The sequence below is a fragment of the Martes martes genome, assembly GCF_963455335.1.
Source record: "Martes martes genome assembly, chromosome: 1".
Lineage (NCBI taxonomy): Eukaryota > Metazoa > Chordata > Mammalia > Carnivora > Mustelidae > Martes > Martes martes.
In genome coordinates, this window is record NC_137888.1 from 167,787,287 (window position 1) to 167,814,401 (window position 27,115).

At 51.0% G+C, this 27,115-nt stretch overlaps 1 protein-coding gene across 4 annotated transcripts; it reads left to right on the forward strand.

Annotated features, from left to right (window-relative positions):
• SSUH2 (ssu-2 homolog) lies at positions 1–26,579 on the forward strand (the record flags this gene model as incomplete). Of its 4 annotated transcripts, none has more annotated exons than XM_080803619.1 (12): positions 1–55; positions 9,439–9,545; positions 9,932–10,005; positions 11,567–11,699; positions 12,924–12,984; positions 13,999–14,123; positions 15,125–15,187; positions 16,690–16,775; positions 18,110–18,202; positions 18,785–18,890; positions 20,676–20,783; positions 25,273–26,579. In XM_080803619.1, the coding sequence occupies 12 exons, from the start codon at positions 28–30 to the stop codon at positions 25,417–25,419; spliced, it is 1,131 nt and encodes a 376-aa protein (XP_080659745.1). In that variant the 3' UTR covers positions 25,420–26,579. The 4 variants fall into 4 exon arrangements, with proteins under 4 accessions (XP_080659745.1, XP_080659744.1, XP_080659742.1 ...); XM_080803618.1 differs by having other exon boundaries at positions 28–55; positions 11,570–11,699; XM_080803616.1 differs by having other exon boundaries at positions 28–55; positions 9,439–9,537; positions 9,924–10,005.
• Between the last annotated feature and the right edge of the window lie 536 nt (positions 26,580–27,115).

Consider the following 27,115-nt stretch of genomic DNA (forward strand, 5'->3'; position numbering starts at 1 on the left):
AAACCTCCTTGGCTGGACGTCTGCACCATGGACAGGGATCTGAGTGAAGACGACAGTAAGTACAGCGGGGTGGTTCTGGGGCGCCCACATCTGTGGCCAGCACTGATTGAAATCTTCCCTCTGGCCTCTGTGCTGTCTTAGGTTCTGGGTCTGTTTTACTGAGAGCATCCTTCCTTCCTTCCTTCCTTCCTTCCTTCCTTCCTTCCTTCCTTCCTTCCTTCCTTCCTTTTGTGTGGAAAGCCCATTTGCCGCCTGCTGGCTGTTGTTCCACTGTGTGCCTCTGGGCAGTGGAGGAGGATGGTAACAAGCAAGACGAGAACTTTCCACCCTGTCCATGGTAACACCGTCCCAGTCTTGTATCTTTCAATCTTCTTTTCTCTGGCTGACCGTTCCCCACCCCTCTCTCGCCCCAGCCGCATGTGAGCCTGAATACCACACTTGGGCTCAGTTCTGAGGTGAGGTTAATTTGAAAGACATTCCTGGAAGGTCTTTATTCATGATCTTCTTCTTGCCAAGAGGCGTGTGTTCATTGTTGCTTGAAAAACACAGTCCTGGTGAGCCCAACATTGTCATTCCTGGGACAGAAATATAATGGAATCTAAGGGCTATTGAAAGAGATGAAGACAGAGATGGCATTTTAGGAAGAAATGTGCCATGTTTAAAAAAAAATAAAAGTTTGATCCTGAATTTGGAAGGGGCGGTGTGGTAAAGTGTCAGATGGGGGATTGGGAGGCTAGAGTTTGGGTTCTGGCTCCGCTATGAATTGGCTGTGTGATCTTGGGCAGGTCATTTAACCTCTCTGATCCTCAGTTTCCCCATCTATAAAAGGAGATGGGTCAGGAGTTCCTAATTTGAAAACCATGAAGGTGAGGGCAAAATATTGTATGAATGTAGTTTTTTGGGGGGGAAAGGGTGGTCCTCAGCTTCCATTTGAATCCTGGCAAGGCTTGTGACACTAGTACATTTTCATGGCTTCTGAACTTGGGGACTTTGAAGGTCCTGTGCAAGTCCAGCACTATTGTCTTTAATGTAGGTATCTGAAAGCTTTAAGTTTCAGAGCTGAAGTGGGATATGAAATAAACCCATGTGAATCTCAGCAACACATTTAAAATTTTGTTGGAATCCTTTTTCGTATTGAATTGGGAGACTGTACAGAGATATCATGTATTTGAGCTGGACTTAATCTGATCTCTGATCTGTTGGAAATTGTGTAGTCTAATTTTATAAACTTCTACAAATAATGAAATACAATTTTTCCTCTTTGAAACACTGCTCATTAGCAGTCTTGCAGTTTACAATAGGAGTTTCTTGGTAGCGATGGGCTACGGTCAGATCTGGATTCAGATCCAAGCTCTGCCTCCTAATTGTTGGTTGACTTTGCTCAGTTCACTTAACCTCTCTGAGCCACATGTCTCACAATAAAAATATAGATCATGTCATCTGGAAGAATTGGTAAAAGATTATTGGATGTGAAATGCCTCCAGCATCACTCAGAGTCAAGTAGGCATGGAAGAAATGTTGATTCTAGAAAATTACCAGATTCTGTCCCCAAGAGCTTGAAAATTAAACTGCTATTAATGACAAGTATTATCACCTGCAGTGTTTCTGTTTGGCATCATGCCTTTTGGTAAGCCAGGTGAGACTAAGGTTAACTCTTTAGTTCCCTTAAAATTCTAAATGCTAATCCTGTCATAGGGTCATCCTACATGCTGGTATCCAATATAATCAAACCACAGGTCTACTGCATGGGACGGGATTGTCCAGAAAAGATTTAGAAACAATGCTGATGAACTCTGAAACCAGGTCAGTATTTGTCCAGGTTTTGGAAAGGGAGCCTGCTGTGGGACTTACATAATTGCAATGCCCCTCCTTAGGCAAGAGATGGCTGCCCACTTTGTCCCAGTTGAGTTACCCTCCTCAGGCACAAAAATGCTGTCCCTTCCGTTTTCGAGTCTGGAATGTGGGCAGCTTCAGAGAGAGATTATCTTCAGTGACAGACTGTGGGACTGAAATTAGGCACGGATGGAGACATTCTGGAATGTGGTGTCCATGTGGAAGTAAGCACAAAGGCCTCTTAGCTCAGTCTTAGCTCTGACAGCATTTGGCTCCCGCAGCACCTCCCGCCATTGGTGGTGATGCTTCGGTGATGGGCCGGTCCCCCTTCCATAGCAGAGGCGGTCAGGAATTCTTTCCTATGTCCAGTTGATCTCTCTTTCCCTGGCACTTCAACTCTTTGGTCTTGCTTCCACTCCCCCCCAAGGCTACTCAGAACAGGTCTGTTTCCCGTTCAAAATAAGAAGCCTTCAGAGTTTTTTCTTTTCCAGCATGACTAGGTCCTGTTATTCTGATGGGCCCAGGTATAATGTGGTTTCAGTCACTCTTCTCTAAGAGGTCCTAACCCAGAGATGAAGAAGAAAAATCCCCTCCCTTTTTCTAAAAACCATATCTCTTATAATACAACTTATTTTAGTACAGACTGAACTCCCTCCCAGAAATGGTGTGCAAGAGAGCCTCTTCAAGTCAGACGAGCCTCATCCCCATAACTTGAGGAGGGGGCTGCTGTGACTCTGGACCATAGGACCTAGGCGGCAACTCCTTATTCCTGGGCGCTGATAGCTGGGGAGGGGGAGCAATGGTCCGAAGCCACGCCGCTGTTACCATCAGTGACCCAGTGCTGAGAGACGGGACTCTTCCCTTGGTACCCTGGCCAGCTCTGCTCCCCAAAGACTTAGTCTTTAGTGTTCCTCCCAGCCCAGCTCTGAGTTGGAGAAGAGAGACTGGATGAAGCTATCAGGGTAACTTGTTGGGAAAGATGCTAGGCTTTGTGGCAGGGCCCAGCTTCCAAGAGCCTTGGTAACTGACCATGGGGCTTTTGTGTACGTACCTTGGGAGGGAGGCATGGCCACCAGGAGCACAGGCCCTCCTTGCCAACTTGGCCCTGACCTCTTGGGGGAAACTCTTAATGGAAAGATAGAGTGTCCCTTTCTCTCTTTTTTTCCCGAGTGCTCCTCCCAGTGACTATATTCCCTGAGCCCTGTTGTAGGGACGGAAGACCAGGGCCCTAAAGAATAAGGTGACTTTCCCCCCAGACTACATGCAAGGCTGGCTATGTGGTGCTATCCTCATGGCTGGGGAAGTAGAGACGGACGTGCTGCTCTACCTTCCAGGTGCTCAAAGCCTCGTGCAGGAGGCAGACCTCAGCTGGGCTTTTTCTAAATAATTCTTAGAAAGCTGTTTGGTAGAAACAATAACCAAGAGCAGAACAGAGGACGGAGGGGCGCAGGGAGAGGAAAGCACACCCGGGCAGGCTCTGTAGGAGGTCAGGCCCTGTAGGAGGTCAGGCCTGGGCCGAGTCAGGTTGAAGGAGGTGAGGGGGTGTGTCGTGAGCAGGAAGAGTTGCAACAAGGCCTGGGAGAAATGGCCCAGTGTGCGCGCCAGGATGAAGGCCGACATCAGGGTCCCTAAGTGACAAGCCAGCCCTTGCAGATCCCACCCCCCACCCCCGTGGCCCTGTCTTGGCGAGGTGACCCTTCCTGTGAAGGAAGACTTCCACATCCCAACTAACTGAAAGTTTGTTGTAACATTCGCCGGGTTCTCTCTTGGCATGCCAGAGGGACCTAAAGAACTCCGAGGACAACTTCATCCTGGCCTTCTCTCTTGAGGCTGGTCTCACTCCCACAGTCGGCCTCGTGTTTGCTCTCCCAAATATGTCCTTGTTGTCTCCCATCTGAAAGCTCCCACACGTCTGTCTCCTCTCAAGCCCCAAGCAGGCTTTTCTCTCTCCTCCCCACTCTCTGCTCTGCTCTTGGTCCCCACCCCTCCCCAGCTACTGGGACTGTTTTCCCTTCTCTCACCCTGTTCTGGACAAGTGGGGAGGTTTTCTCCCCCCAGCAGAGGAGGAGACTCCACGAGAAATACAGGGTCAGTTAATAATACAGGGCCTTCTCTGCTAAGGGCCGCCGGAGCTCGATGTTAGCCAGGCACTGTGGTGGGTGCCTGGGTGGCTCAGTTGGCTGGGCATCTGCCTTCTGCTCGGGTCATGATCCTGGGGTCCTGGGATCGAGTCCTGTGTCGGGCTCCCTGCTCAGTGGGGAGTCTCTTTCTCCCTTTCCTTTTGCCACGTTCCCCTGCTTGTGCTCTCTCTCTCACTCTCAAAAAGAAAAAAAAAAAAAAGAAGAAGAAGAAGAAGAAAAGAAAAAGAAAAAGAAAGCTTTAGACTTTAGTGAGCCACTGTGGTGTTTAAAAGATGGGATGGCCTGGTCAACCTTTCTGGTCTTGTTACGAGGCTCTTAAATAACATAGCCAAGACTCTTTTCTTTCTCTTGTGATCACCTGACTTTCTTGCTTTTATTACTTTAAATTATGGTAAGATACACATAACATGAAATTCGCCATCGTAACCATTTTTACCTGTGCTGTTGGGCGATATTAAGTACATTCCCATTATTGTGCAACTATCACCACCACCCATCTCCAGAATCCTTTCATCCCTAACCCCATTCCACAATTCCCCCCTTCCCTCTCCTCTTGGGTCCTGGCCAACCCCATCCTACTTTAGGCATGTGTGGATCTGACCATCCGAATCTCTCCTGTACCATCTTCGGCATCATTCGAACCATGATGCATTTATGTGTGCTGACTGTATGTGGGAAGGGGGGGGTTCTCTGTCTGAAAGGGGCTCTCACCCCTGTTGGAGGAGACAAGGGAGGAAACAAACAAAAGCAAGATGGCAGTGGGGAGCCATCTGAGTGGAGATGTGTCCTGCTTTTAGTGCTTTTAAGATGATTAGCGCTGGAATCAGAGGCAGAGGATATGGACTCCTTTTATCCTTGGAAATAAAGGGAATGGCATTTTAAAAAGAGGAAGTTAAAGAGGTTGTCTATTAATTATACCTTGCTTCACAAGAAAAATTCCTTTCTACGCAAAAGAGAAGTTGCTTGTGGCTGGTGAGTACTACCTTAGAGACATTTTGCAAAGCTTTCTCAGCCATCACTTGATGCCATTTGTGGAGCAATAGGGTGTTCAGCAAAGTGGAAAGGTCATTGGCTTAGAGTTCGGATCTGAGACTTTTTTTTTTTTTTTTAAGATTTTATTTATTTGAGAGGGAGAGAGAGAGAGAGTGAGAGCGCATGAGCAGGGGGAATGGGAGAGGGAGAAGCAAACTCCCTGTTGAGCAGGAGCCCAATGCAGGGCTCGATCCTGGGACTCTGGGATCATGACCTGAGCCAAAGGCAGACGCTTAACCAACGGAGCCACCCCAGGCACCCCAGGATCTGAGTCTTAAGTACTCTTTTTGGCTCTGCTGTGAATGTGTGAGCTCCTTGCCCCAGATCCCTCCTCTGAGTCTCATGTGCTTCTACAAACAGGGAACACAGAAAAACAGTGGTTGTCGTTAAATGCAGAAAAAGATCACACCTGTGCCATCCCTTTATGAGCCACGGGACACAAGGCATGTATTAAGATGGGGTGGCCCAGCTGCAACTCAGCCCCAAACCCGTAGAAACAGTGATGTGGCTGGTGGGGGGGACCCCCTTCAGAGTGCTCCATGCTGGGCGTCACACAATGACCCGTGACGTCCACGTTCCTGTTGTGCCCGCTGAGATCGGCTCAGGAAATGACACATCTGCCTGTAGGTCAGCCTGGAGCCCTTTCTTTTTGTCCATAACATAATGGTGAGATTAATTTAGTTCTGACGAATTACGACTGCCCCGAGAGGTCAGGGTAACTCCTGGTTGATGGATGGAGCTCTGAGTTTCCCACCTCTTATTCTTCCCCTCTTCCTGCCTCTTTGTTCGGTTTCCAGCCAGACGTCGCAGCCGTATGGCATTTCTCTGTCTTCTAGCAGCGGAGAGTCTGGATGCCCTAGCAGACCCAAGCCCTCCATCTGGGTGGGGGCCCTCCCTGGGGAGAGGGCTCTGAAGGTCTTGCCTTTCTTTCTGTGTTTGACATTTTCACCTCTGGCTTAAAGGAGCACAAAGGAAGAGGAAGACCCTCCCTCCTTAGGTCCAAGGCATTGACTGAACGTTTCTTGAATGCTAAGCTCAGGGCTGTGGGCTGTGTACACATTGTCTTATTAGATGGGCGCTATTCTGTTTCACAGCTGGGAGAAGGGGTATTGAGTTCTGCAAGGATGTGTGGCTGGCACAGTACCAGGCAGTCCATGACTCAGACGTATCAGAACCCAGGTTCCTAACCACCGTGCCTCAGGAATTCTGATGCCGGAATTGGCTTGGCTGCAGTCCAGCCCTGAACCTATCCTGAATTCTGATAACCGGGCTCATGGGAACTACAGTGACGTGCATGGGCTCTGGTCCCAGAAAGGTTCAAATTCCAGCTTCCCTCTTTCTGGCCCTCCCTCAAACCTATCCATGAGTGTCTAGGGCAGGGTGGGCAAAACACGGCTCAAGGGCCAAGTCTGACCCACTGCCTGTTTTTGTCAAGTTTTATCAGCATAAATCCATGCTTACGCAGTCGTGCATTATCTGTGGCTGCTTTCAGCTGAGTTGGATAATTGAAACAGACCATAGAGCCCACAAAATCGACAGTGTTTACCACCTGGCTATTTGCAGGAAGGGTTTGCCGATCCCTGGTGGCTAAAATAGCTGAAAATGCTAATCCACTTATGGGGAGCAAACAGTGTTCAGAACCAAGGTATGAATGATAATTCCCGATGAGTTACCACCTCTGGGATTTCAGTACACATCGGCAGGCACTGACGTGAAGCTTTGGGCTAACGTCCCTTTGCATCACACCCATCTCCACCCCAGGTCTCTCACCTATTTCTGCACAGAATCATTTGTTGACAAAGATAAGCTTTCCTGCTAAGAAGAGCCCTCTCTGCATCTGCACACATTCTTCTATTTCAGCTTCCTTTGTAAATTTCCTGCAAGGAGAAACCGTAGAGAGGCGTATGCATTCCTTATTGTCAGAGGACTCAGACATTTCTAATTTGGGGGGAGTGGAAGAATGAGATGGCTCATTTGTCTAAATGACACCCTCTCCTCCCTCCACTGTGCTTTCAGCATTCCTCACCACCTGCCATCCCAGTTCCCGATAGCCTCAGCTGCTCCAACTTAGAACAAGATCTGCTGCTTCTTCCGGCCTCTGTTCTTATTAACCTTGAAAGGACAGGGCGTATTCTTTTTATTTTTGTAGAGGGAAAGAGCTCTAGGCTTTAAAGAGCTGGGGAAAATTTAAAAAAAGGAGGGATCTAGCGGGTGAGATGGATCAGCTGTTGATCAGAGTGTGTTCAGTGACTTCATGCCGATAGAATTACTCTCCTCCGACCGTTTATCATCTTACCCTTTAAAGTCAACTTCCTGTAATCAAATTGGCCACTGGAAAGATAGAGCTGAGGAGTTCTTGTCCCGCAACATGGGAGCTACAGGGAATGGGTTTGAGGGGTGGCCCAGTGGGATGGAACTGAAACAGGGAGCCTCTAGCCTGCTCTGACTTCACTGCTTTGCACCCTAGGACTACTGGAGTAACCTCTCTGAGCCTTACACTCCTCACGTCGAGCAGACTTAGAAGTCCGCCTTCTGTATCTCCAGGTGGGAGGGTGGGGTGTAGCAGCAGGGATGGGGAGATGCTTTATGAGTTGTCCAGGGTTTCTAGGAGCCAATTCTTATCTTACGCTTTCCTCCTTGGAGTCTCAGGGCTATGGGTACCTCTGTTATAGCCTGGAAGATCACGTTGAGGGCTTTTTTAAACTTAAATTTAAATTTAAAAAGTGAAGTATAATTAACATGGAGTGTTCTCTCAGTTTCAGGTGTAGAAGATGAGGTTTTAACAGCAGGTACATAGTGAGGGTTCTTCTGCAGGGGCTGCCTCATGGGAAGTACTTGGGGAAAACATGGTCTTTGGAGAACAATGAGCCTTGGTTTGGAGCCAACTCCACCACTTACAGGCCTTGTGATCTTGGGTGAGCCACAGCCTTTCTGAACCCCATTCCCCCATTAGGAGAATGGAGTGACAAGTGTCAGTTTGGGCCATCTGAGAAGTAGACACCCAGAGGGCATTCGATGTGTCAGAGGTCACTTGGGAACACATGGGAAGGAAAAGAGGAGCGGGAGCAGGTGTGGGCAGGGACCGCCTGCAGGACCACACTGCCCAGGGGACACTTGTGAGAGGAGAGCGGGAAACAAGGAGCTTCAGACTTCGGTGTGGCTCCAAGAAAGTCTTGCTCAGGTTTGTGGGGAGTCCCAGAGCAAAGACTGCCTGTTAGGGGAAGCTGCATAAAGAAACACTCAGCATCTCAGTGCCTAAAGACAGCCCCCATTTTATTATAGTTCATGGTTTTGTGGGTCGGGAATTTGGGCAGGACTTAGCTGGGTGATTCTTCTGCTCCTTGTATAATCCATTAGGGTCTGTCTTCACCAGTGTGAGTTGCTGCGACAAAACACCATAGGCTGCCTGGCTTAAAAGCAAACATTTATTTCTCACGGTGCTAGAAGCTGGGAATCCCAAGATCAAGGCACTGGTAGACCTGGGGCTGGTGTGAGCCTGCTTCTGGCTTGCAGCCAGTCACCTTCTCACTGTATACTCACAGGGCAGAGAAAGAAAGAGCCCTAGTCTCTTTCTTTTCCTGCCAGGGCACTAATCCCACCACGGGGCTCTGTCCTCATGACCTCATCTAAACCTAATTGCCCCCCAAAGGCTTCAGTTTGTAATCCCATTCCCTGAGGAGGTCAGGACTTCAACATATGAATGTGGGGGGTCATGGACATGCAGTCTGTGACAGGGTCACTCCAGGGTACTCAGCAGGCAGCTAGCCTGGCTTGGTGGGGCCTCAATGGCTTTGCTTGTGTGCCCCGTATCTCGGCGGGATGGTAGAGTGGCTGGAAGGCTGGGCTCTGCTGGGCCTCTCTCCATGTGGTCTCCCCCGCAAGGCAGCCTGATGTCTTACACAGCAGCTCAGGGCTCAAGAGGGCATGCTCCCAGAGGCAAGAAGGAGAAGCTGTGATCTCCTCATTGCTTCCTTCCACCGTGTTCCCTTGCTTGGAGCATTTTCAAGCTGCCCGGGGCCAAGGTGAGGAGATGCAGTTACATGTCTCGATGAGAGAAACATCCGAGAAGTGAGAGCACTGCTAATTTAGCATCTGTCCCCCGGGGTCATGGCATACGATCCCATTTCTAAAGCACCTGTCGCGGTGGCCAGCCCAGAGTAGGGACCCAGTGAGCAGGAGCTGACTTCCTGAAGGTTTTTCTCATCAGGATTATTCATGCCGCTTCTGTCACACCCCACCCCATCCCTGCCTGCCCTACAGATGTGTTCTGTGTCCCACGGGTGCCTGAGGGAGACTGGCTTGGTAAAACTGTGAGCCCTTCCAGTAACGCACCCACCCTTACTCGGCAGCTTCTGGTGATATCACCACTGCTGCTCTTGCCCCTCCCCCACCCCCTCCCTCCTGGAGGCTCAGGACTGCCTTCCTTCCACAGGTGTGGTGGACCTCAGCTTTGAGGCTGAGAGTCCGCTGGCACCCCCTGCTGAGCTCCTGGAGAGATTGCCCAGCTATGACTGGCTTCTTGAAGGAGGTGGTAAGTCTGTGAGGTCTTGGTTCCTGCAGCCCCTTCCTGGGGTTCATGCTGGCTGGAGAGACGTTTCTGGACCAGGCCAGTCCTGGGATAGCTCACCTCTCCCGTGGGGGTCCTGGGAAGCCTCTTGTTCCCATCGGGAGGGAATGGGAGGACGGGGGCATCAACCCTGTGTCCACAAACATTCTATGACCATATCCATGTGCTTTTAAGACTGGACTCATGCTGCTTTGAGAACCTTTCTTCTTGCATTAGATGCATTAGCGTGTGGGATTCTTTTCCTTTGTCTCATTCAGCCTCACATTCAGCCACTTTCCTACTTTCACCCTGCAAACACCTGTGCCTTTGAGCTAGGCTGTTGAGTCCCTGACCCCTCCCCTCTCCCCCAGGACGGCAGATATTCTTCCCACCTCTGGAGGCTCCCGGGAGACCCTTGGAACAAAGGTGCTGGTCCTCATTCATGGAACACAGGTGAGCAGGGGTACCATCGCATAGAATGTTACTCTTGGCCCCCGAGAGCCCTCTTTGGGGATTTTTGAGTCCACGGATCTCAACCCTACTGGTGCCTCGGGATCCCAGACCTGCTGGATCAGATTCTCCAGGGACAGAGGCTGGGAATGTGCATTTTACCAAGCTCCCCAGGCTGTTTGGCTATCAAGCTGGAGTTGAGAACCAGAGTGTGGACCAGGGGTTGTAAACTGTAGCTCCTGGGTCTAATCCAACCCCCTGCCTATTTTTGTAAATCAAGTTTTATCAGAACAGAGCCACGCTCGTTTGTTTGCTTACTCTCTGGGGCTGTTTTTGTGCTACACCAGCAGAAGGGAGTGACTGAGGCAGAGACTGCATGGCCCAGGAAACCAGAAATATTTACTCTCTAGTCCTTTACAGAAGAAGAAGAGACCCAGGACTCTGGACAGAGCTCCGGCTTTCCAGCCTGCTTTGTGCAGAGAGAAAGTGGAGCCCCGCTTTCTGGGTCCCGCTTCTTGGCTGGGTGGCTGTGTCCTGCCTCCAGGGAGTCTTCTGGATGCTCCTGGCCCCACTGCTGCCTGGAGTGCTTCCCTTTCTCCTACCTGGTTGCCCACCTCCTGTGCCCAGGGCAGACCCCACTTCCTCCGTGGAGCCCCCTTGGCCATTCTGGGCCTGACACCTCCTGCATGCACACAGGTCCCTCCGGTCCACCAGGCCAGGGGTGCTGGTGACATCCCTTTGCATGAGAGGGTCTTACTGTTTGGAGTCGGGCTGGTGTGGAGAAGTAAATGAAGACGGGAGGGAGGAAGAAGGAGGAGAGGACTCCTGCTTTTTGGAAGTATTGGCGGGAGAGGACTTTGCTAGGAGGGGACACGGCAGCTGGGCCTCAGGGAAGGGTGTTCTCGGAGGAGGGAGGGGAGAAGGGAGAAGGGAGAAGGGAGAAGGTCAAAGAAGGGGCCACTGGTTGTGTCCCTTCACACCCACTGCCGCTGTAGCCCAGCAGGCTCACGGTGGTCACTGTGGGACCACCGTCAGGTAGCTCCTGGCTGGGGTCTTCCTATGAACACTGCTCACAGCTCCTCTGGCTGAGGTCAAGGTCTCCAAGGACAGGCATGTGGTCTAGCCTAACTTTGCCTCCTTCTAGTTGTGGGACATCTTCTGCATACCTCAGTTTTCCTCATCTGTGAAATGGCAATTTTAAATGTAAATGTAAATGTAAAATGTAAAATGTATATTCCATCTTTAAATCTGTGTGTGTGTGTGTATATGTGTGTTTGAGTTCTGAGATTCTCTCAGCCCTTCTGTGAGCCCTGAACTTCAGCTAAAGCAGTTTTGCTGTCCTCTAGAAAGAACTGTGTCCCCGCTGGGGGCGTCTGTTCACACAGCTCCCTGCGCCAGAGGCACCCTCCCCTGATGGAGCCCCCAGTCCTTGACCGCTCTGGTGGGCCACAGCCAGGCCCTTCCCATTCTCCCGGCTTCAGTTTCCATCTGCATCGAGGGGGCTGGCCGGCCTGGAGGAGCTGGACCCCTTTCCAGAGACCCTGCTTCTGTGCTCTGTCCCCAGCAGAGTGCCTATGGTGACAGAGCAAGTGGCTCGGGAAGCCCTTCTCAGCTTTGTGAGCTCTAAATGCTGCTATGGCAGCGCGGCCGCCGGTGACCTCATCATCCAGGAGCTCAAGCAGCAGACTCTCTGCAGGGTAAGGGGGCCTGGGCCTGCTGGGCACCCGGGGGTGTCTCAGACGTTAGGTCCAGGGTGGGCAGTGGCTTGTGTGATGTCAAATGGAGAAAGGAGTCTTGGGGGGTGGTGCTTATGAAGGGGGTGACCCTGAAACCCTTTTTGCTGCTTCTCCGGTCTGTGGTCCACTGAAAAGCTCGCATGTGCTGGCGCTGTGGGAGGCACATCACATATTCGTCTGAGGAGGTCCTCAGTAGCTACCCTACACGGTAGATAGGACGGTCACCTGTTCATGGGGAGGAACTGGAAGTTTAGAGCTAGGACTCTAACTCTAACTCTAACTCTAACTCTAACTCTAACTCTAACTCTAACTCAGGTTTGCTGGCTCCAGAGTGCATGTCCTTAAACACATGACTAACCCGCTTCCAGGATGGGTGGGCTGAGAAGCCTCCATCTAGTCTCCTTGATCCCCCAAGTCCCATCTGTGCCAAGGAATCATTTCTTCATTATCCTTGGGCCTGAAGCTCCAGGGAAATCCTGTGACTGGTACTGAGACCACAAAGATACCTATGTTGCCATCTGGATAGACAAGGCCATGCGACAGATTTTAAGTTCACACTTCCTACTGGCACAACCATCCTCTGGTGGGTGTGCAGTCACACAGAAAACACACAAGCCTCGCAGGGAATGGTTAGAATGGGAGGCTGGGGGAAGAGGCTCCCGTGGAGCTGTGTGACCTTGGGCAAGTCAACCGGCCTCTCTGAGCCTGTTTCCTCCAGTGTCAAAGGAGGAGCCAGCTTATGTCCAAGACCTGTTCTTGTTTTGTGATTTTTGTGGATGAGATCAGGAAGGAGGCTCTTGACGTCAGGCAGAAAAATTCCTCCTAAGAAGACATTTGGAGAAGCTGACTCCATCAGCCTCCATCTATCAAAGGGCAATTGCTGCCCCACAGCGGGCCTTGTAGAACATTCTGGTTATAAAGAAATCAGAGGCTGACACTGCCACAGTTGTGAGCCGGTCAGGAGAGACTTCCTGGGCTGACTGATCTCCCTACAGGTGTCCGGGGATATCTAGAGCAGAAATCATTCTTGCCAGCTTGTTCTCAGCAGCCTACGGTGCTGGGAGTGGGGTCTTTCGACTTCCCCTCCGAGGCTTGGCAGGTGGGAAGCTTCCTCGTTTTGTAGAATGCTGTCTTCCCGGGGGCATGAGTGTGAACATGCTGGGTTTTTTTTTTCCCCCTCTGTAGTATCGACTAGAGACTTTCACCGAATCCAGAATAAGTGAATGGACATTTCAACCCTTTACTAGTAAGTGAAATCAGTTTAATTGGGAGCAAATCTGACAGATGCTGGTGGAAAATATCAGGACATGTCTTAGCCACTAACCCTGAATAAGATACCCTTCTGCTTGCAGCCTCGGTTTCCCCATCTCCTGTAACACGAGAGGGTGGGCTTTCATCTCGGACTTTCCAGTGCTAATCTCAGCAAATCCTTCCTGTCTGGGAAGTGGTTTGCAGAAGGACCTAAAGAAGTCCAGGGTTTGCCTTTGGTCACAGACAAAAGCAGCATGTGTGCTTGGACATCTGCCAGCTTTCAAGGCCACCCCCAGTGCCTCCCAGAGTCCCTAGGACCCCGTTCACTGTGCCATCCCGCCTGCTGCTGGACCCCTCTTGGAGGCTGAGCATTCTCTCTGGGAAGCCCCATGCCCTTGCTTCTCTGCTGACCACTCCAGTTCATCCTTCAAGACTCATCTCCCGTGTCACCTCTTTCATGAAGCCTTTCAGGATTTCTTCACCTGCTGACCACTTCTCTAATAGAAGGAGTCAGTCTTCTGAGTTTATGCAGCTCTGGTCCAAAGCACTCCGCATAGCTTGTGACATTGAATGGTGGTCATCGTATGGTGGTCATCACTGTGCCCTATCTGCTTGAATGGAGGGGCGGGGAGGAGGAAGAAGGAGGTGGGGATGGTCACGATAGTGATGGTAGTTCTTGTTACTGATCCTTCGCATGGGCCAGTCTGGTGCTAAGCATTTTTATGCCTTCTATTTAATTTTCACTACCACCTTATCTGGTGGGTGCCCTATATTTCCCTCATTTTGGAGATGAGAGAGATGACGGTCGGAGAGGTAAGGTAGGTCTGTTCAACTCCAGCACTTGGGTGCTTAAGCATGGACTCCGAGGGGCTCCTTCTCTACCTGTCCCATAGCCCAGAATCTTGCCTAATGCCTGGCGTCAATGAAGCCTCCATACTGTTTGGTAAACGAATGAAAGCTTGTCTTTGTTGCTGTTCACCGGCCTCACAATGATCCCTTTCTGTGTCAGACCAGTCAGTGGATGGGCCACAAAGAGGGAACTCCCCCAGGCTTTGGGACATCAAAGTCCAGGTCCCCCCGATGTTTCAGGAAGACACGAGGAAGTTTCAAGTCCCTCATTCGTCACTGGTCAAGGTAACGTGATTGTTGGCATCTTTGCCCTTCTCTCTGAGCTGGTTTGCTAGACAATGTATATTTCCTCAAACTTTAACTCTTTAGAGAGGAACCCAGTATGCAGGCCGGTGGTTCATTCCTTGGCTATCAGTAAGGCAAATTCTAAGGAAACCCAGAGTGTGGACTACAGACCCATACAAAATTCCATGCTTGTTAAGGAGTAGTCACAAGCGAAAGGATGATTCTGATTACCAAACTGTCACCAGCTTTAAGCAGCGAGTGTTCACTTTCCTAGACAGGCTGAGTATTTAAAATTTATTTTATTTATTTAATCTTTGCCTGACAGTAAACAGCAAAAGTGCTGAATGAAACAGATATAAAATAAAGCTCAAGCATTATTTGGATTTTCAGCAAAGTCAGTAAGGGACAGAATTTGACTTCTGTCCCATTTTACAGAAGTATAATCATGACACGAAGTGAGGCTAACCTAATGGATTACAGAAGCACAGGAGAGATATCTCCTATCGTGTTCTCATTGCCACTTTAGAACTTGATTCAAGCATGTAACTTTTCCCTCTGAGTTTTTGTAGCCTCATACAATGAGAACTTTGTGAGGTCCAGAGAGGGTTCCGTTCTTTTCTCAAGAGTGATTCAGGGACTAGATTCCAATAGCTGGCTCGTTTCCTTTCACAGAATACTGTGTATTTTTTTTTTTTTTTTTGGACATCTATTCTTAAAGACCTCTAGCTACCCAATGGGCCAAGGACACCGGCCTTTGTGGTTTAGCCTGGGATTATGAGTTAGGACATGGAGCTTGGAGAACTGACTGGGCTGTGGCCCCGAGGAGATGGCAACATGATCTCCTTGACTTGGCATTCAAGGCCCTTGGGAATCCTAGGCAAATGAGAATGACTGTCTTCCCACACTGGGCTGGTGACGCCATGGGGTGGGTGTGTGGCTGGTGAAATCAGGAGGCGTTGGTGCTTGGGAAACTGGAGCCAAAGAGAGCATTTCACTTTTAGGAATGCCACAAATGCCATGGGCGTGGGCGTTACAAGTGCAGCGGCTGCCACGGGGCAGGCATGGTGAGTCCCGGGTGGCTGCTGGTGTTAATGATCGTGTGCGAGGAGGGTCCCCGCGGGGACGGAGGGCTGGGTTGGGGAGGCCTGGGGCTCCTCCACTAACAGTGTGACCTGAGGCAAGTCATCCTCCCTTCCTGGCCTCCATTTGCTTACCTGTAAAATGGGAAAGTTGGATTGGGTGTTTGCTACTGGCCTTGATTTTAATTCTTCTTTTTCTCATCTGTCTCTAAACATTCATTGAGACTGAGTTCCCGCTGAGTGCTGGGGGGACTCAGACCTGGGGGCCTCCCCACCAGGGACCCTCTGTCCTTGGGGAAGACCGACAGGTGACCAGTACATGTAGTATGCGGTGATGAGTCTAAGAAGGTGAAGTTCAGGGGGCTCCGAGAGACAGAAGAGACAGGGGTCTTGGGTCAATACCTTAGGGCTGCTGTAATAAATTACCACAAACTGGGGGGCTTAAAACAAGTGATATTTATTCTCTCACGTTTCTGGAGGCTGGAAGCCCAAAATCAAGGTGTGAGCAGGGCTGGTTCTTTCTGGAGGCCCTGAGCCACCCTGCCAGCTTCTGTCCCTCGTCTCCTCAGGCCTCCTTGTGGGGTCCCACCCTAGTCCAGCATGACCTCATCTTAACTAATGACACCTGCCAAGACTATTTCCAAATAAAGGCACATTCTGAGGTTCTCTGGTTCTCCAGTGAAGCATGCTCTTCAGAACCCTCCAGGCCTGCTGGCCCTCCCAGCAGGAAGCCCGCACTCCTCACATGTCCTCAGCTCTCCCCCTTCGCTCTGATCTGTTGGACACATATTGACCCCTTGCCATGCTAAGCCACACCTTCCTCCACCTTCTCTCTGTGCACCTGCCCTTCCACACTTTGGATGCCCACCTTCTGCCTGCTGTGTGCATTCCTCCGCTTACTCACATGCCACCTGTGGGGCCACTGGTGGCTCCCCGCCCTTCTGTCTCCTGTGTCCTCACTCTTGCCATATGCCTTCTCCTGGCCTTCCTGGAACCCCCACCTGTGGCCTTTTTCTTCCTCTCTCCACCCCTGCTCTCCTTCCTCCCCTCCCTCCTCCCCCAGGCTTTTCCTGGAAGGTCTCCAGAGTCCACTCTGAGCCAACTGTGGGAGCATAGCCTGGGAGACTTTCCAAGACCAAGCTCCTCATCCCCAGCTCAGCCAGCCTGCCCCTCTCTTCCCAGTCCCTCTGGCCGTGGCCGTTTGGTCAGGACGCAGTCTCGGGAAGAGTGGGGATCCGAGAGGAGCCGGTGAGGATGGTGTCCCAGGACAAACACAGATGTGAGCATGTCGTGTCTCTGAAGGCTGCAGCTGGAGGGGCCCAAAGATACACAAGGGTCACCCCTCCTGTCTTCCAAATGAATGTGCTGAGGCCCAGGGGGAGGAAGTGGCTTGTTCGAGGTCACCAGGTTGGGACCTGAAGCGGGTCTCAGGGTGCCCTTTGCCCATCTTCTCTGGGAGGCCAGCGGGGGCTGTGGTGTGTCCGCAGGCGAGGTGCCCGTCCTGCAGCGGAGCCAAGCGCAAAGCCAAGCAGTCCCGCAGGTGTCCGATGTGCTCGGGATCTGGCAGGCGGAGGTAGGAGCGGATCTCCCCAGCCCTGAGGTGAAGGACTCTCACTTACTAGCTTCCTTGCTTTTCAATGTCTGCCCTTCTGGAGGGCATCGGGTGCCCTGTTGTGTAGCTCTTGTGCCCCGGAGCGCTGTGCCTAGCGGGTGCTCAGGAAATATTTGTAGAGTGGGTGAGCTTTCCTGCAGGCTTGCTATTTTGAGATGAGACTAGAACTCATCTGGCAATCTATGGGTCAGACGTGAGGAAAGAGTCACTGTGGAGAAGAAGGGAGGGGGTGCTTTAAGGAGGGGAGATGTCTTCCTGCTTATATGCTGGGGACATGAACACAGAAAACCACCTGAAGGTGAGATCTGTAACTCTTTGAGGATCAGGACCTAGGCAAACCCTTATTCATAACTCACTGCAGGGCCTGCATGGAGGAGTCAAGAACAGTTTGTTGACTGACTAAACAATCAACAAAGTTCCATCTCTGTTCACAGGGCTTTGTAAATAGTGCCTCATTGCATTTTGTAAATCATGTCCATAGTGTATTTATAAATCTTGAAAGGGAAACAGGAAACCAGAGAGTGAGACTACACAAAGTTGTGTTGGTTAATGATACTTTTTGGTTCATTGAGGCCCAGGCCATCCTTCTAAGAAGGCAGCTAGCAAAGCTTTGGCGGTAAAGAAGGTCTTTGATTTGGAAAGAAGCTCAGGTTTCTTTTGTTCACAAATGAAAGAATCCTATTTCAAATGAGCTTAACAAAAAAAATTCTGCCCTTGTAACAGCAAATTCTGGTATTATATTTCTGGGATGGCTTCAGGTTCAGCTGGATCCAGATGCTTAAACAATGTCACCAGGACTCTGTCTCCACCCTTACCCTGCTTTTCTTTGTGTTGTCTTCATTCTCAGGCAAGCTGTCTCTTGTGGTGATAGAGGGGACAGCCAACAGCTCCAAGCTTAGTAACCTCAGTCAAAAAGGATATCCCTTTCCTGATAGTTTCACCAAAGAGTTCAAGGGCAGATCTCACTGCACTCCCCAGCGTCGTGTGTTCATCTTTGTGTCAGCCACTGTGGCCAGACAGATGGAATAAGCTGATGGGTTAAGCCCAGGTCCCAAGCTGGTCATAGAAGGGGTGGGGACAAGCCCACAGTTCCTGTGGTCAGGGTGGGAAAAGAGTGGTCACTAAAGGGAAACTGGGGCATTGTCACCAAAAGCAGGAGGTCTAGATGGTAGGCAGGAGGAACCAATGGAGGCTCACTTTAGTCCACCTCTATGAGGAAGGATTTGGCCTGAGCCTTCTAGAAGCTGAGAGGCCCCCTGACTATGGGCGTGGTGCTGACTACGTACCCCTCTCAGGTGCAGCACGTGCTCAGGGAGGGGCAGCAAGACCTGTGCCACCTGCAAAGGGGAGAAGAAGCTGTTGCACTTTATCCAGCTGGTCATCATGTGGTATGTGGCTGTGTCTCTACGCTGTGGCCCAGTGGGGGTTGCTGGGGGACTTGCCCAGGACAACTCTCTGCAGAGAAACTCCACTTGGCTGGGGCTTTCACAGTGCAGGGACCTGTGCAGGAAGAAAAGGGCTTCAGGCACCTCGGGAAGGGGAGAGGTCCTGGGAAAGGCTCGGGGGTGGGAGGACGGGGTGGCTGGATGCTGGCTTTACAACAGACAGACCCGAGTTCAAATTCTGCCATCGCCGCCTTCTAGTGCAGGCAGCCACTGAACACCTGGGCCTTCCCTTCTGGGAAGAGTCCCTGGGTCTTAAATCCCCATGTCAGGAAAGGCTCCCATGCATTCCAGGTTTCTTCTGGGGGGGCACGGTGTGAAGTGCTCACAGGTGAGGACAAAATGAGCTAATAGAACAGAGCTGTCAGTACTTTACCTGTTTCCCCGTGGTACAGGTGACGATGCTAATGAGCTTGCCCGAGGTCCCAGCAGTAGTAATGCAGCCCTCCAGTCCAGGTCTGCCTGATTCCAAACCCATGCTCTTACCCCCATACTGTGTACTCCATTCCTCATCCTTTCCCCTTCTAGGAAGAACAGCCTGTTTGAGTTTGTGTCTGAGCATCGCCTGAATTGCCCTGGGGAACTCCTTGCTAAAGCCAAAGGAGAAAGCCTCTTTAAGGATGAAAACACCATGGTAAGGAGGGCTTCAAAGACCATCACAAGGGAAGCTGGGTTCCCCTCCCACCTACACATCCCTCTTCCCCTCCAGGGGGAGGGCTGCATTCTCCTGGAGAGGTAGGCTGGGCTGGAATAGGGCTTCAGAGTTCGCATGCTCAACCTCTCCCTTCCTCCCCCCACACCCTGACACAAACCTTGAGACTCTCCTCCCATACTAGGCACTATTGTAGACCGTGGGGATACGGTAAAACCAAACGCTTGCCCTCGTGGATCTCATAGTCTGGTGAGGGAAAAGGTAATAATGTTTCACTCCAATGTCAGATGGTGGTAAGAGTCACTGAAAACATGCAAGCAGGGGAAAGAGACAGGAATGGGTGTGGTTTCGGCTGGGGGCTGGGAAGTGACATGGGGCAAAGACCAGGACTGTGCCCTCGGGGTGTAGACCCTGTGAATTTCTGGAACCAAGGTGTCCAGCAGAGGGAGGCCTTGAGGAACAGCAGAGGGTGGGACAGGAGGGATGTGAGTTGTGCAGACCAAGGACCTAAGACCCGAGAGGTGCCAGCGGTCAGATCATGGAGGGTCCTGTAGGGCAGGTGTTTGCAAACACTGGCCCTTGGCCTGCTTTTATAAATAAAGTTTTATTGAAACACAGCCATACCTGTTTGTTTACATATTGTCTGTGGCTGCTTTCCTGCTGCAAGGGCAGAGTCAAATAGTTGAGGCAGAGACCCTATGACCTACAAAGCCTAGAATAGTTACTGAGTGGCCCTTTATAGATTTGCCAACCTCTGCTGTAGGCCTTGGCAGGGAACTTAAGTCTTTATGGGACGTCTGAGAGGGCATGTTTTCTCTAAGAGGGTCAGGTGCTCAGCTACCTTTTTCTTTTTTCTTTTCTTTTCTTTTCTTTTCCTTTCTTTTAACCATAAGTAGCCTTTTCACATTGGCTTCTTTGACTTTATAGTTTGTGTTTTAAAAAATTGAGGCATAATAAACATATATTAGTTTCAGGTGTACAACACAGTGATTCAGTATTTGTATGTGCTGTGAAATGATCACCACAATGTCGAGTTAACATCCCTCACAACACACAAATTTTATTTTCTCATGATGAGAACTTTGAGGATCTAGACTCTTAGCAACTTTCAAACATACAACACAATATTAATTATAGTCACCACGTTGTATGTACATCAGTCCCATCCCTAGGACTTATTTTATAACTCCGTTTGTACCTTTTTACCACCTTCTCCCATTTCACACCCCACAACCACCAATCTGTTTCTGAATCTATGAGTTTGTTTTTTAGATTCCACATGTAAGTGAGATCATACAGTATTTGTTTTCCTCTGATTTATCTGCTTTAGCATAAGGGCCTCAGTGTCCATCACTGTCGTTGCAACTGAGAGGGTTTCCTGCTTTTTTATGGCGGAATAATCATCTTCAGCCTCCTTTCTTTGCCCCAGTCTGCCTTCCTAAAGGCTTAGCCCGGGCATGCCCCCAGGAAGCCCCATCCCCCGCCCCAGTGGGACAGCGGCAGAGGGGTGCTGGGTGAGAATGGGCTGCAGGTGAAGGAGTGCTCTGTCCACAGACCCCCTTTCTTGGTTGGAATTCCTGAGGCTGGCAGGGTAATAATCAAAGCCCCCTGGAAGTTAAACAATCCCCACCCATTCACCAGGTGGCCTCAGGCCCACCCCCCACCCTGTCTGGGCTCGTTTTCCAGCCCCCGTGAATCAGAGCCTCAAGGCTCCAGGTGCTGACACCCTGAGCCAGGCCAGCGAGGTGGGCTGCATCTCTCCTGCAGGTGTACCCCATTGTGGATTTCCCGCTGCGGGAGATCTCTCTGGCCTCACAGAGGGGCATTGCCGAGCACAGCGCCGCCCTGGCCTCCCGCTCCCGAGTCCTTCAGCAGGTGAGTGAGGTGGGGACAGGGGCCTGTTGGGAGGCCCTGGGGGCGGGGCTGGGGCTCTGAGGGAGCCGACTCTCTGGTCACATGTAGGAATGCGCTGTTCCCTCGGCAGGGGTCCCCTTCCAGAGGAGGGAGCAAAGGCGCCAGCTAGGGGAAGGGTGGAGGAAAGGAGTCCCGGTTTCGGAAAGGGGCATGGGGGAGTACTAGAGACTGACCAGAGGCCATGTGGACCGAGGGCAGAGAGCAGAGCAGTGTGGGGCCCGGGAAGGCGGGACCCCTGGAGGTAGAGATTAGGATTCTTATCCTGAGAGCAACGGGACGCTACTGTGGGGTTTCAAGCAGGACTGTGGCTCAGCATGATTTTGACTCTAACTCCGTGGGTTAGAATCTTCAGAGAGGGAGAGGGAAAGTTCAAGACTCGGGGTCGTGGGCAAGTCTGGAACCCGGGGTCCTGCCCCTCAGAGCCCATTCTCTTGTCGGGGGAATGGCTTCAGGCCTAAGGGTTGCTTTGGTGCTGTGTTGGGATGGCCACTAGATGGCGGTGGTGCCTGCTGCGGCTTTGAGTGGTCATGGGAGCACGGGGCTGGGGCAGGGAGCCCGGGGTTGGCCAGGGAACAGCCAGCGCTGGAGCTCCCTGAGTCTTGTAGGCTGGGCTTATATCCCGGTTTCCTGTGTCTCACTGTGGTCCTGGACTAGCTACTTCCTCCTTCCTGAAGTCCGATTTCTCACCAGTGAAAAAGAGATGTTTGCACCACCTCAGGGTTTGGTAGAGATGCAATAATTTGCTTTAAATGCTTGGAACCTGGTGCTCAAAATGTGCCTTTCCCTCTGGTCCCTTAGCAATGCATATTTCTCTTTCTCTCTCTCTGCACATCTCCCCTGTCTGCAGGAGAGAGAAGGGTGCGTTTAACTAAAAAGAAATGATAGCCATCTTGGAGCAGCAGTGGGCCTCAGAAATCATGGATTTGGGGCACTACAAACTTAAAGGCCTGCCACAGCCGGTGCTACCATGGTAGGGAGAGCCGCCTTATCCAAAGGGGTGGGCCACCACTCATCTTGGTGTAGGCGCAGAGGCAGCGATTTCGGACCTCTGAAGCTCCAGATTTTTTTTTTTTTTAAGATTATTAATTAATTAATTAATTTATTTGACAGACAGATCACAAGTAGGCAGAGAGGCAGGCAGAGAGAGAGGAGGAAGCAGGCTCCCTGCTGAGCAGAGAGCCCGATGCGGGGCTCATGACCTAAACTGAAGGCAGAGGCTTTAACCCACTGAGCCACCAGGCGCCCCTGAAACTCCAGATTTTTATATGACACCTTCCAATTTTTCAATACAGAGAACAAAAATTTAAAAACGCTGGGAATACTGAATGGGCTGATGGGTTGGCTCCGGCGTGCGGACTGTCGTCAGCTACCCCTGCCTAGCCCCAATCCACGCTGTTTCCTGCTGGAAGAGTGGAAGTTACTTACCTGAAACCACACCAATGCTTAGTGGAAGAACCCACTTCCTAGCTCCAAGCCAAATGTTATTACTCACTGCGTTCAAGATACACAACTCCTTGGAAGCCAGTGCGGGTTTACAGGGGCGTCCGCTGAGGGGGAGTTGGGGCCAGACACACCGCTGGGACCGGTGGCGTCCCAGGTTCGCGCATGCGCGTGGCTCCAAGCCGCGCTCTTCCCTTCTCAGGGCATCAATGTCCTCATCTTTAAAATGAGCTGGGTTGGACGTTGCCTTAGGTTGGGGGCTGCAGAAGCAGCTTCAAGATGAGAGCTTGTGTGCAGGACATTTCTGAAGAAAGTGCTCCCAGGAGAAAATTGTGAAGGAGTAGGGGGGGCCAGAGCCAGAGAGGGGGGAGCAGAGGTCACAGAAGGGCGCAGTGTGGCAAAGGTCCAGTTCCTGCCCCATCCCATGGGAGCTCTGAGTACAGGCAACTGAGTGCCTGGAGATGAGGGGGCTGGCCTTGTGTTGTTTGGCACCATCCAATCATGGGGACAATTTCCCAGGCATGCTGTTCTCCTTGCATGTGAGGGGAATTCTGTATCTCAAGGACAGGACCCTGTGGAAGAACAATGGGCTGTGAGTAGCAGAGAAGAAGCAGATGTGCAGGAATGTGGGTGAGACAAGAACAGAGTCTGTGGAAACCCCCAGAGCATCATCCCATCATCCCTGTGGGACTTTGCTCTTGCCTCATTAGTATTAATGGTGTGGGTCACATGAAGAGCCCCCAGAATTGGGGTATTGATTACAGGAATGGGAAGAAGATAAGGGATTGATTTTAGCAGCTTGCAGACACTGGTAGTTATTCTGAGATTCTTTTACTTCTGAAAGTGACCATTTGAGTACTTTTTGGGTCCTTGATTTGGCAGCTGGGGCAACTGAGCTTGAAGAGGAGAAGTGAGCTGCCCAAGCCCACACAGTGTGTCCATGGCAGCCCTGGATCTTTGGGGACTGTCCCCTACAGGACAGTCCTGTCTTGGGCAACACAAGCCCCCTGTGAACCAGTCCCGGAGCGGGGAAGGGTAAACCAGGGGCAGGTGGATGGATTTTATTAAAAGGGAGTGCTGTGGGAGAAAAGGGCTTTTTTTGTGAATCTTTCTGGTCCTGCATCTATAGACAAAGATGCTTGCTGATATTTTGTTCAGGACTGAGAACTTAGCACATGGAGTCAGCCTGAGCACACACCTGTTATGACAATGTGCCCCCTCCCCCCCTTCCAGTGCTCTCAGACATGAAAACTGCTCGTCCTGGGGGATGACCAAGGTGTGCCAACAATCTGTGGCTGATTATAAGGCAGCCACCTGATGACAGCTGATGTCCTAATCAGTCTGTAGCCTCAGACCTGGAGGCCTTTTGAATCCGAAGCAAATGGAGTCAGGAGGGGTTGGAACCAGTATCATTTTCCATTTGATCTTGGCAGAAAAGTCTAGAAACGAGAGTGACCCTGACCCCACTGCCCAGGTGCTTGGAGCAGTGATGTGGGCTCCCACCTTCTCTTGTCTCCTGATGCCCATTTTGTGTCTTCCATAACAGAAAGGGGGTCTTCTGCCTTTGATTTCCAAAATTACCACTTAGACACCACTTTCTGGCATATGGAAAGTCTCCACATCTCATTTGGTGATCTCAACAACTCTGTGGCCTAGAAGCTTCTATCACCATTTCCTAGAACAAGCAAACACTAGGTCATGCAGGGACCTTCATGGAAGAGGCAGTCCTTGACTGAGTCCTCTCTTCCTGCCACAATGTCACACTGCCCTTCGGCTGCCCCTCCTGTCCAGTGGGGAGCCTGCTTCTCAAAATCCCCTGCCTGGTCTGTTTCCCCTTTCCCAGTGGCCTCTGGACCATCACCTATGGTGACAGGACTTGGAACTGTCCCCAAGGAGTGGAACTTCCCGAAGTAAGAAGGTCTAACCCTGGGCCATCCACACCACCTCCCTCTAGGTGTGTGGACCCCTAGATGTGGGTCTGGGACAAAGAAGCCTCTCATGTAGAAGAACTTCAGGGTTTTGATGCAGAGTCTGGACCACGGGACATCCCTGAGGAAGCTTAGCTTCGGTGATGAGGAGTAGCTTTCCTATGTCCGCTGCACGTAGCTGTCCTAACACAGCAGCACCCAAAGCAGAGGAAGGAGGATATTTCAGTAGGATGCCAGTGTTCTCCTCCCAAGGTGGTCTCCCACATTCCATTGGGGGTCCCACAGTTTTGGAAGAGTAACTGCTCCGAGAAGATGCCAGAGCACGAGAGTCCTTCAGAGGAAGGTCAGTGCGAGACCATGGTGAGGAAGGGAGTACCCTGAGAAAAAAAGCCTGAAGTGGACCACCAGATTTCGGAATTTCTTTGATGTCATTGTTTTATTTTAAAATTTAATTCAAATTGTATAAGCTACTCCCTAATATCTCCATGGCTGTATTAATATAGAGATGGTTAAAAATGACTCTATCTTCCACCTTTCTCCGCCCTTCCTCCCCATCTAAAAAGTAACACTTTTTTTTTTTTCAAAGATTTTATTTATTTATTTGACAGATCACAAGTAGGCAGAGAGGCAGGCAGAGAGGAAGAGGGGGAAGCAGGCTCTCTGCTGAGCAGAGAGCCCGATGCGGGGCTCGATCCCAGGACCCTGGGATCATGACCTGAGCCGAAGGCAGAAACCCACTGAGCCACCAAGGCGCCCCCAAAAAGTAATGCTTCTGAAAAATGTCCTATTTGCCTGGAGGTTTACCGTACATCCTGGGACTCCCGTGGGGATGACTGTGCTCCCCACTTTGTGAAACGTAGCATCAGATGGTGGCTAAGGCTGAAAAGTCCGTTTTGAAAAGAGCTTAGTGTGCGTGAAGGAGTGTAGTAGGAGATATACCTAGAAAGGTATATGGGAGCCGGAATGCCAACTCCAGAGTATGAACTTCACCCCACAGGTAGTAGGGAGCTACTGAAGTTCTTGAACAGGCAAGTGACTTGACTAGAGCACTGAAGTTTTTTCTTGGACAATTGTTTCCCCAGCGCCAGACCATTGAGCTGATCCCGCTCACAGAAGTGCATTACTGGTACCGAGGACAGACTTATGTCTACTACATCTACGGCACGGACCACAGAGTATACGTGGTCGATTACCCTGAGCGGTACTGCTGTGGCTGCACCATCATCTGACAGGACCCAGCCATCTCCAGAGCCGGGAGTTTACTCATCATTGGCTACATCGGACAGTCCTATACAAACCCTGGGGTGTCCTTCTAGACACTTCAGCTTATCATCTGTCAAGCCCCCAGTCTTTCCAGAGCTTCTCTGGTGGGATCCATCATGCATTTCACCTACAAGAATTCGGCTAGGCACATTTCTTTAGAACACTGTGGACCATGTTCTGCGAATGAGCAGTTACACCCTCACCTGCCACGCCCCACCCCGGGATTCTGCATATCCCTCTCAGTTACTGCTGTTCCCCACGGAGTCTGGCTGAACTTCTGGAGGGGTCATGCTCACAGGAGCAGCAGCATTTAGACAGGTGTCCAGCTCTCTTGGGACTGCATGGAAGACAAGGGGAAATTGAGACGTGAAATGGGACGTGAACCAGGAGGACAGCCTTCCAGGCTCGGACTTTGCCTCTCATGCAGGCTGACCCTTGCTGATGCCACACTCTCTGCACGTGCGGGAAGCTGAGGGCAGGATGAGGTCCGTCCTTGCCTGCCCAGTCCCTCTGGCTCCTGGGGACGGAGCCTGGTGGTGGCAGGGGAAACAGAGAGAGAGTATCATGGGACTCCCTCCCTCTTCTTCTTCCTGAAGCTCTCTAAGTCCGGGAGGCCAGCACCTCTGAGCCTGGTGTCCTTACAGCCCACCTCAGTGGGGCTCCAGCAGGCTGCTGCTGTGTCCAGGGCCATTGTACTGATGGCAGGCATGGGTTTGGGTTGTTGCGGTGGTTGGAAGGGACACTCCTGGCGTTTGGTGGACGGAGAGCAGGAAAGCTGGCTGGCTAGCGCTCTGCGCAACGAAGCCTGTTTCAACATCTTCCACAACTCGCAGATCTGCCCCTGACAATCACGGAGAGCTTCATTACCCAGAACCTCATCACCGCCTGCTGACTGCACTCATCTCACTTACGGTTCAGCTCTGCTCTTTGATTTTCCTGTATGGTTAGGGATTGCTCCAGTCCTCTCTCTTCGCTGAGGTCCAAACTAGTAACTCCCTGCCGACTTTGTTACAGCCCCTCAAGCGGTCCCGCCTCAGCCGTCACAACTTGAAATAGGTGCAGTACAACGTTACTTTCTTCTCATTTCTCCGTTCTCTTTCAGTTGGGGCATTAAATTGCTTTTGTGTTTGTTTGTTTGTTTGTTGTTTTTAAAAACATGGTAGGTAAGTGGATCATTTTGGGTTGTTTTGGGATAAAAAAAGGAGCCTCAAGTATGTTAAGGTTGTGGCCCACTGACCTGTACTTGCTGTTGATGTGTGAACCCTGAGAGGAAAATCCAGTGGGAATAAAGTGAAGCCAAAGGGACACTGTTACCGTTCAGCACCAGGGGGTCACTGGCCCCAGGGCCCTTAGTCCCTTAGGTTTTGGCAGAAATTCCAGATAAATCCTGGATCCTACAGCCATTGCATAACTCTTATGTGTTTTTCCTTGTAGTGTTACCTATTTTTATGGCCTTCGCTGCAGCCAGGATATGACTTAATTTTCTATTTCTGTCTCTTTCTATCATCCCAGGACTGACTTGGCTGGTAGTGTGTAGCCATAAACCTAGTGGAAGTCACTGGGGGATAGAGAGTAGAACATGAGGACAGCCCTGACCCCAATACTGGCCACAGCAGCCTGTGGCTCTGGTCTCAATTCTGTTTCATTTTGAAAGAACATCGG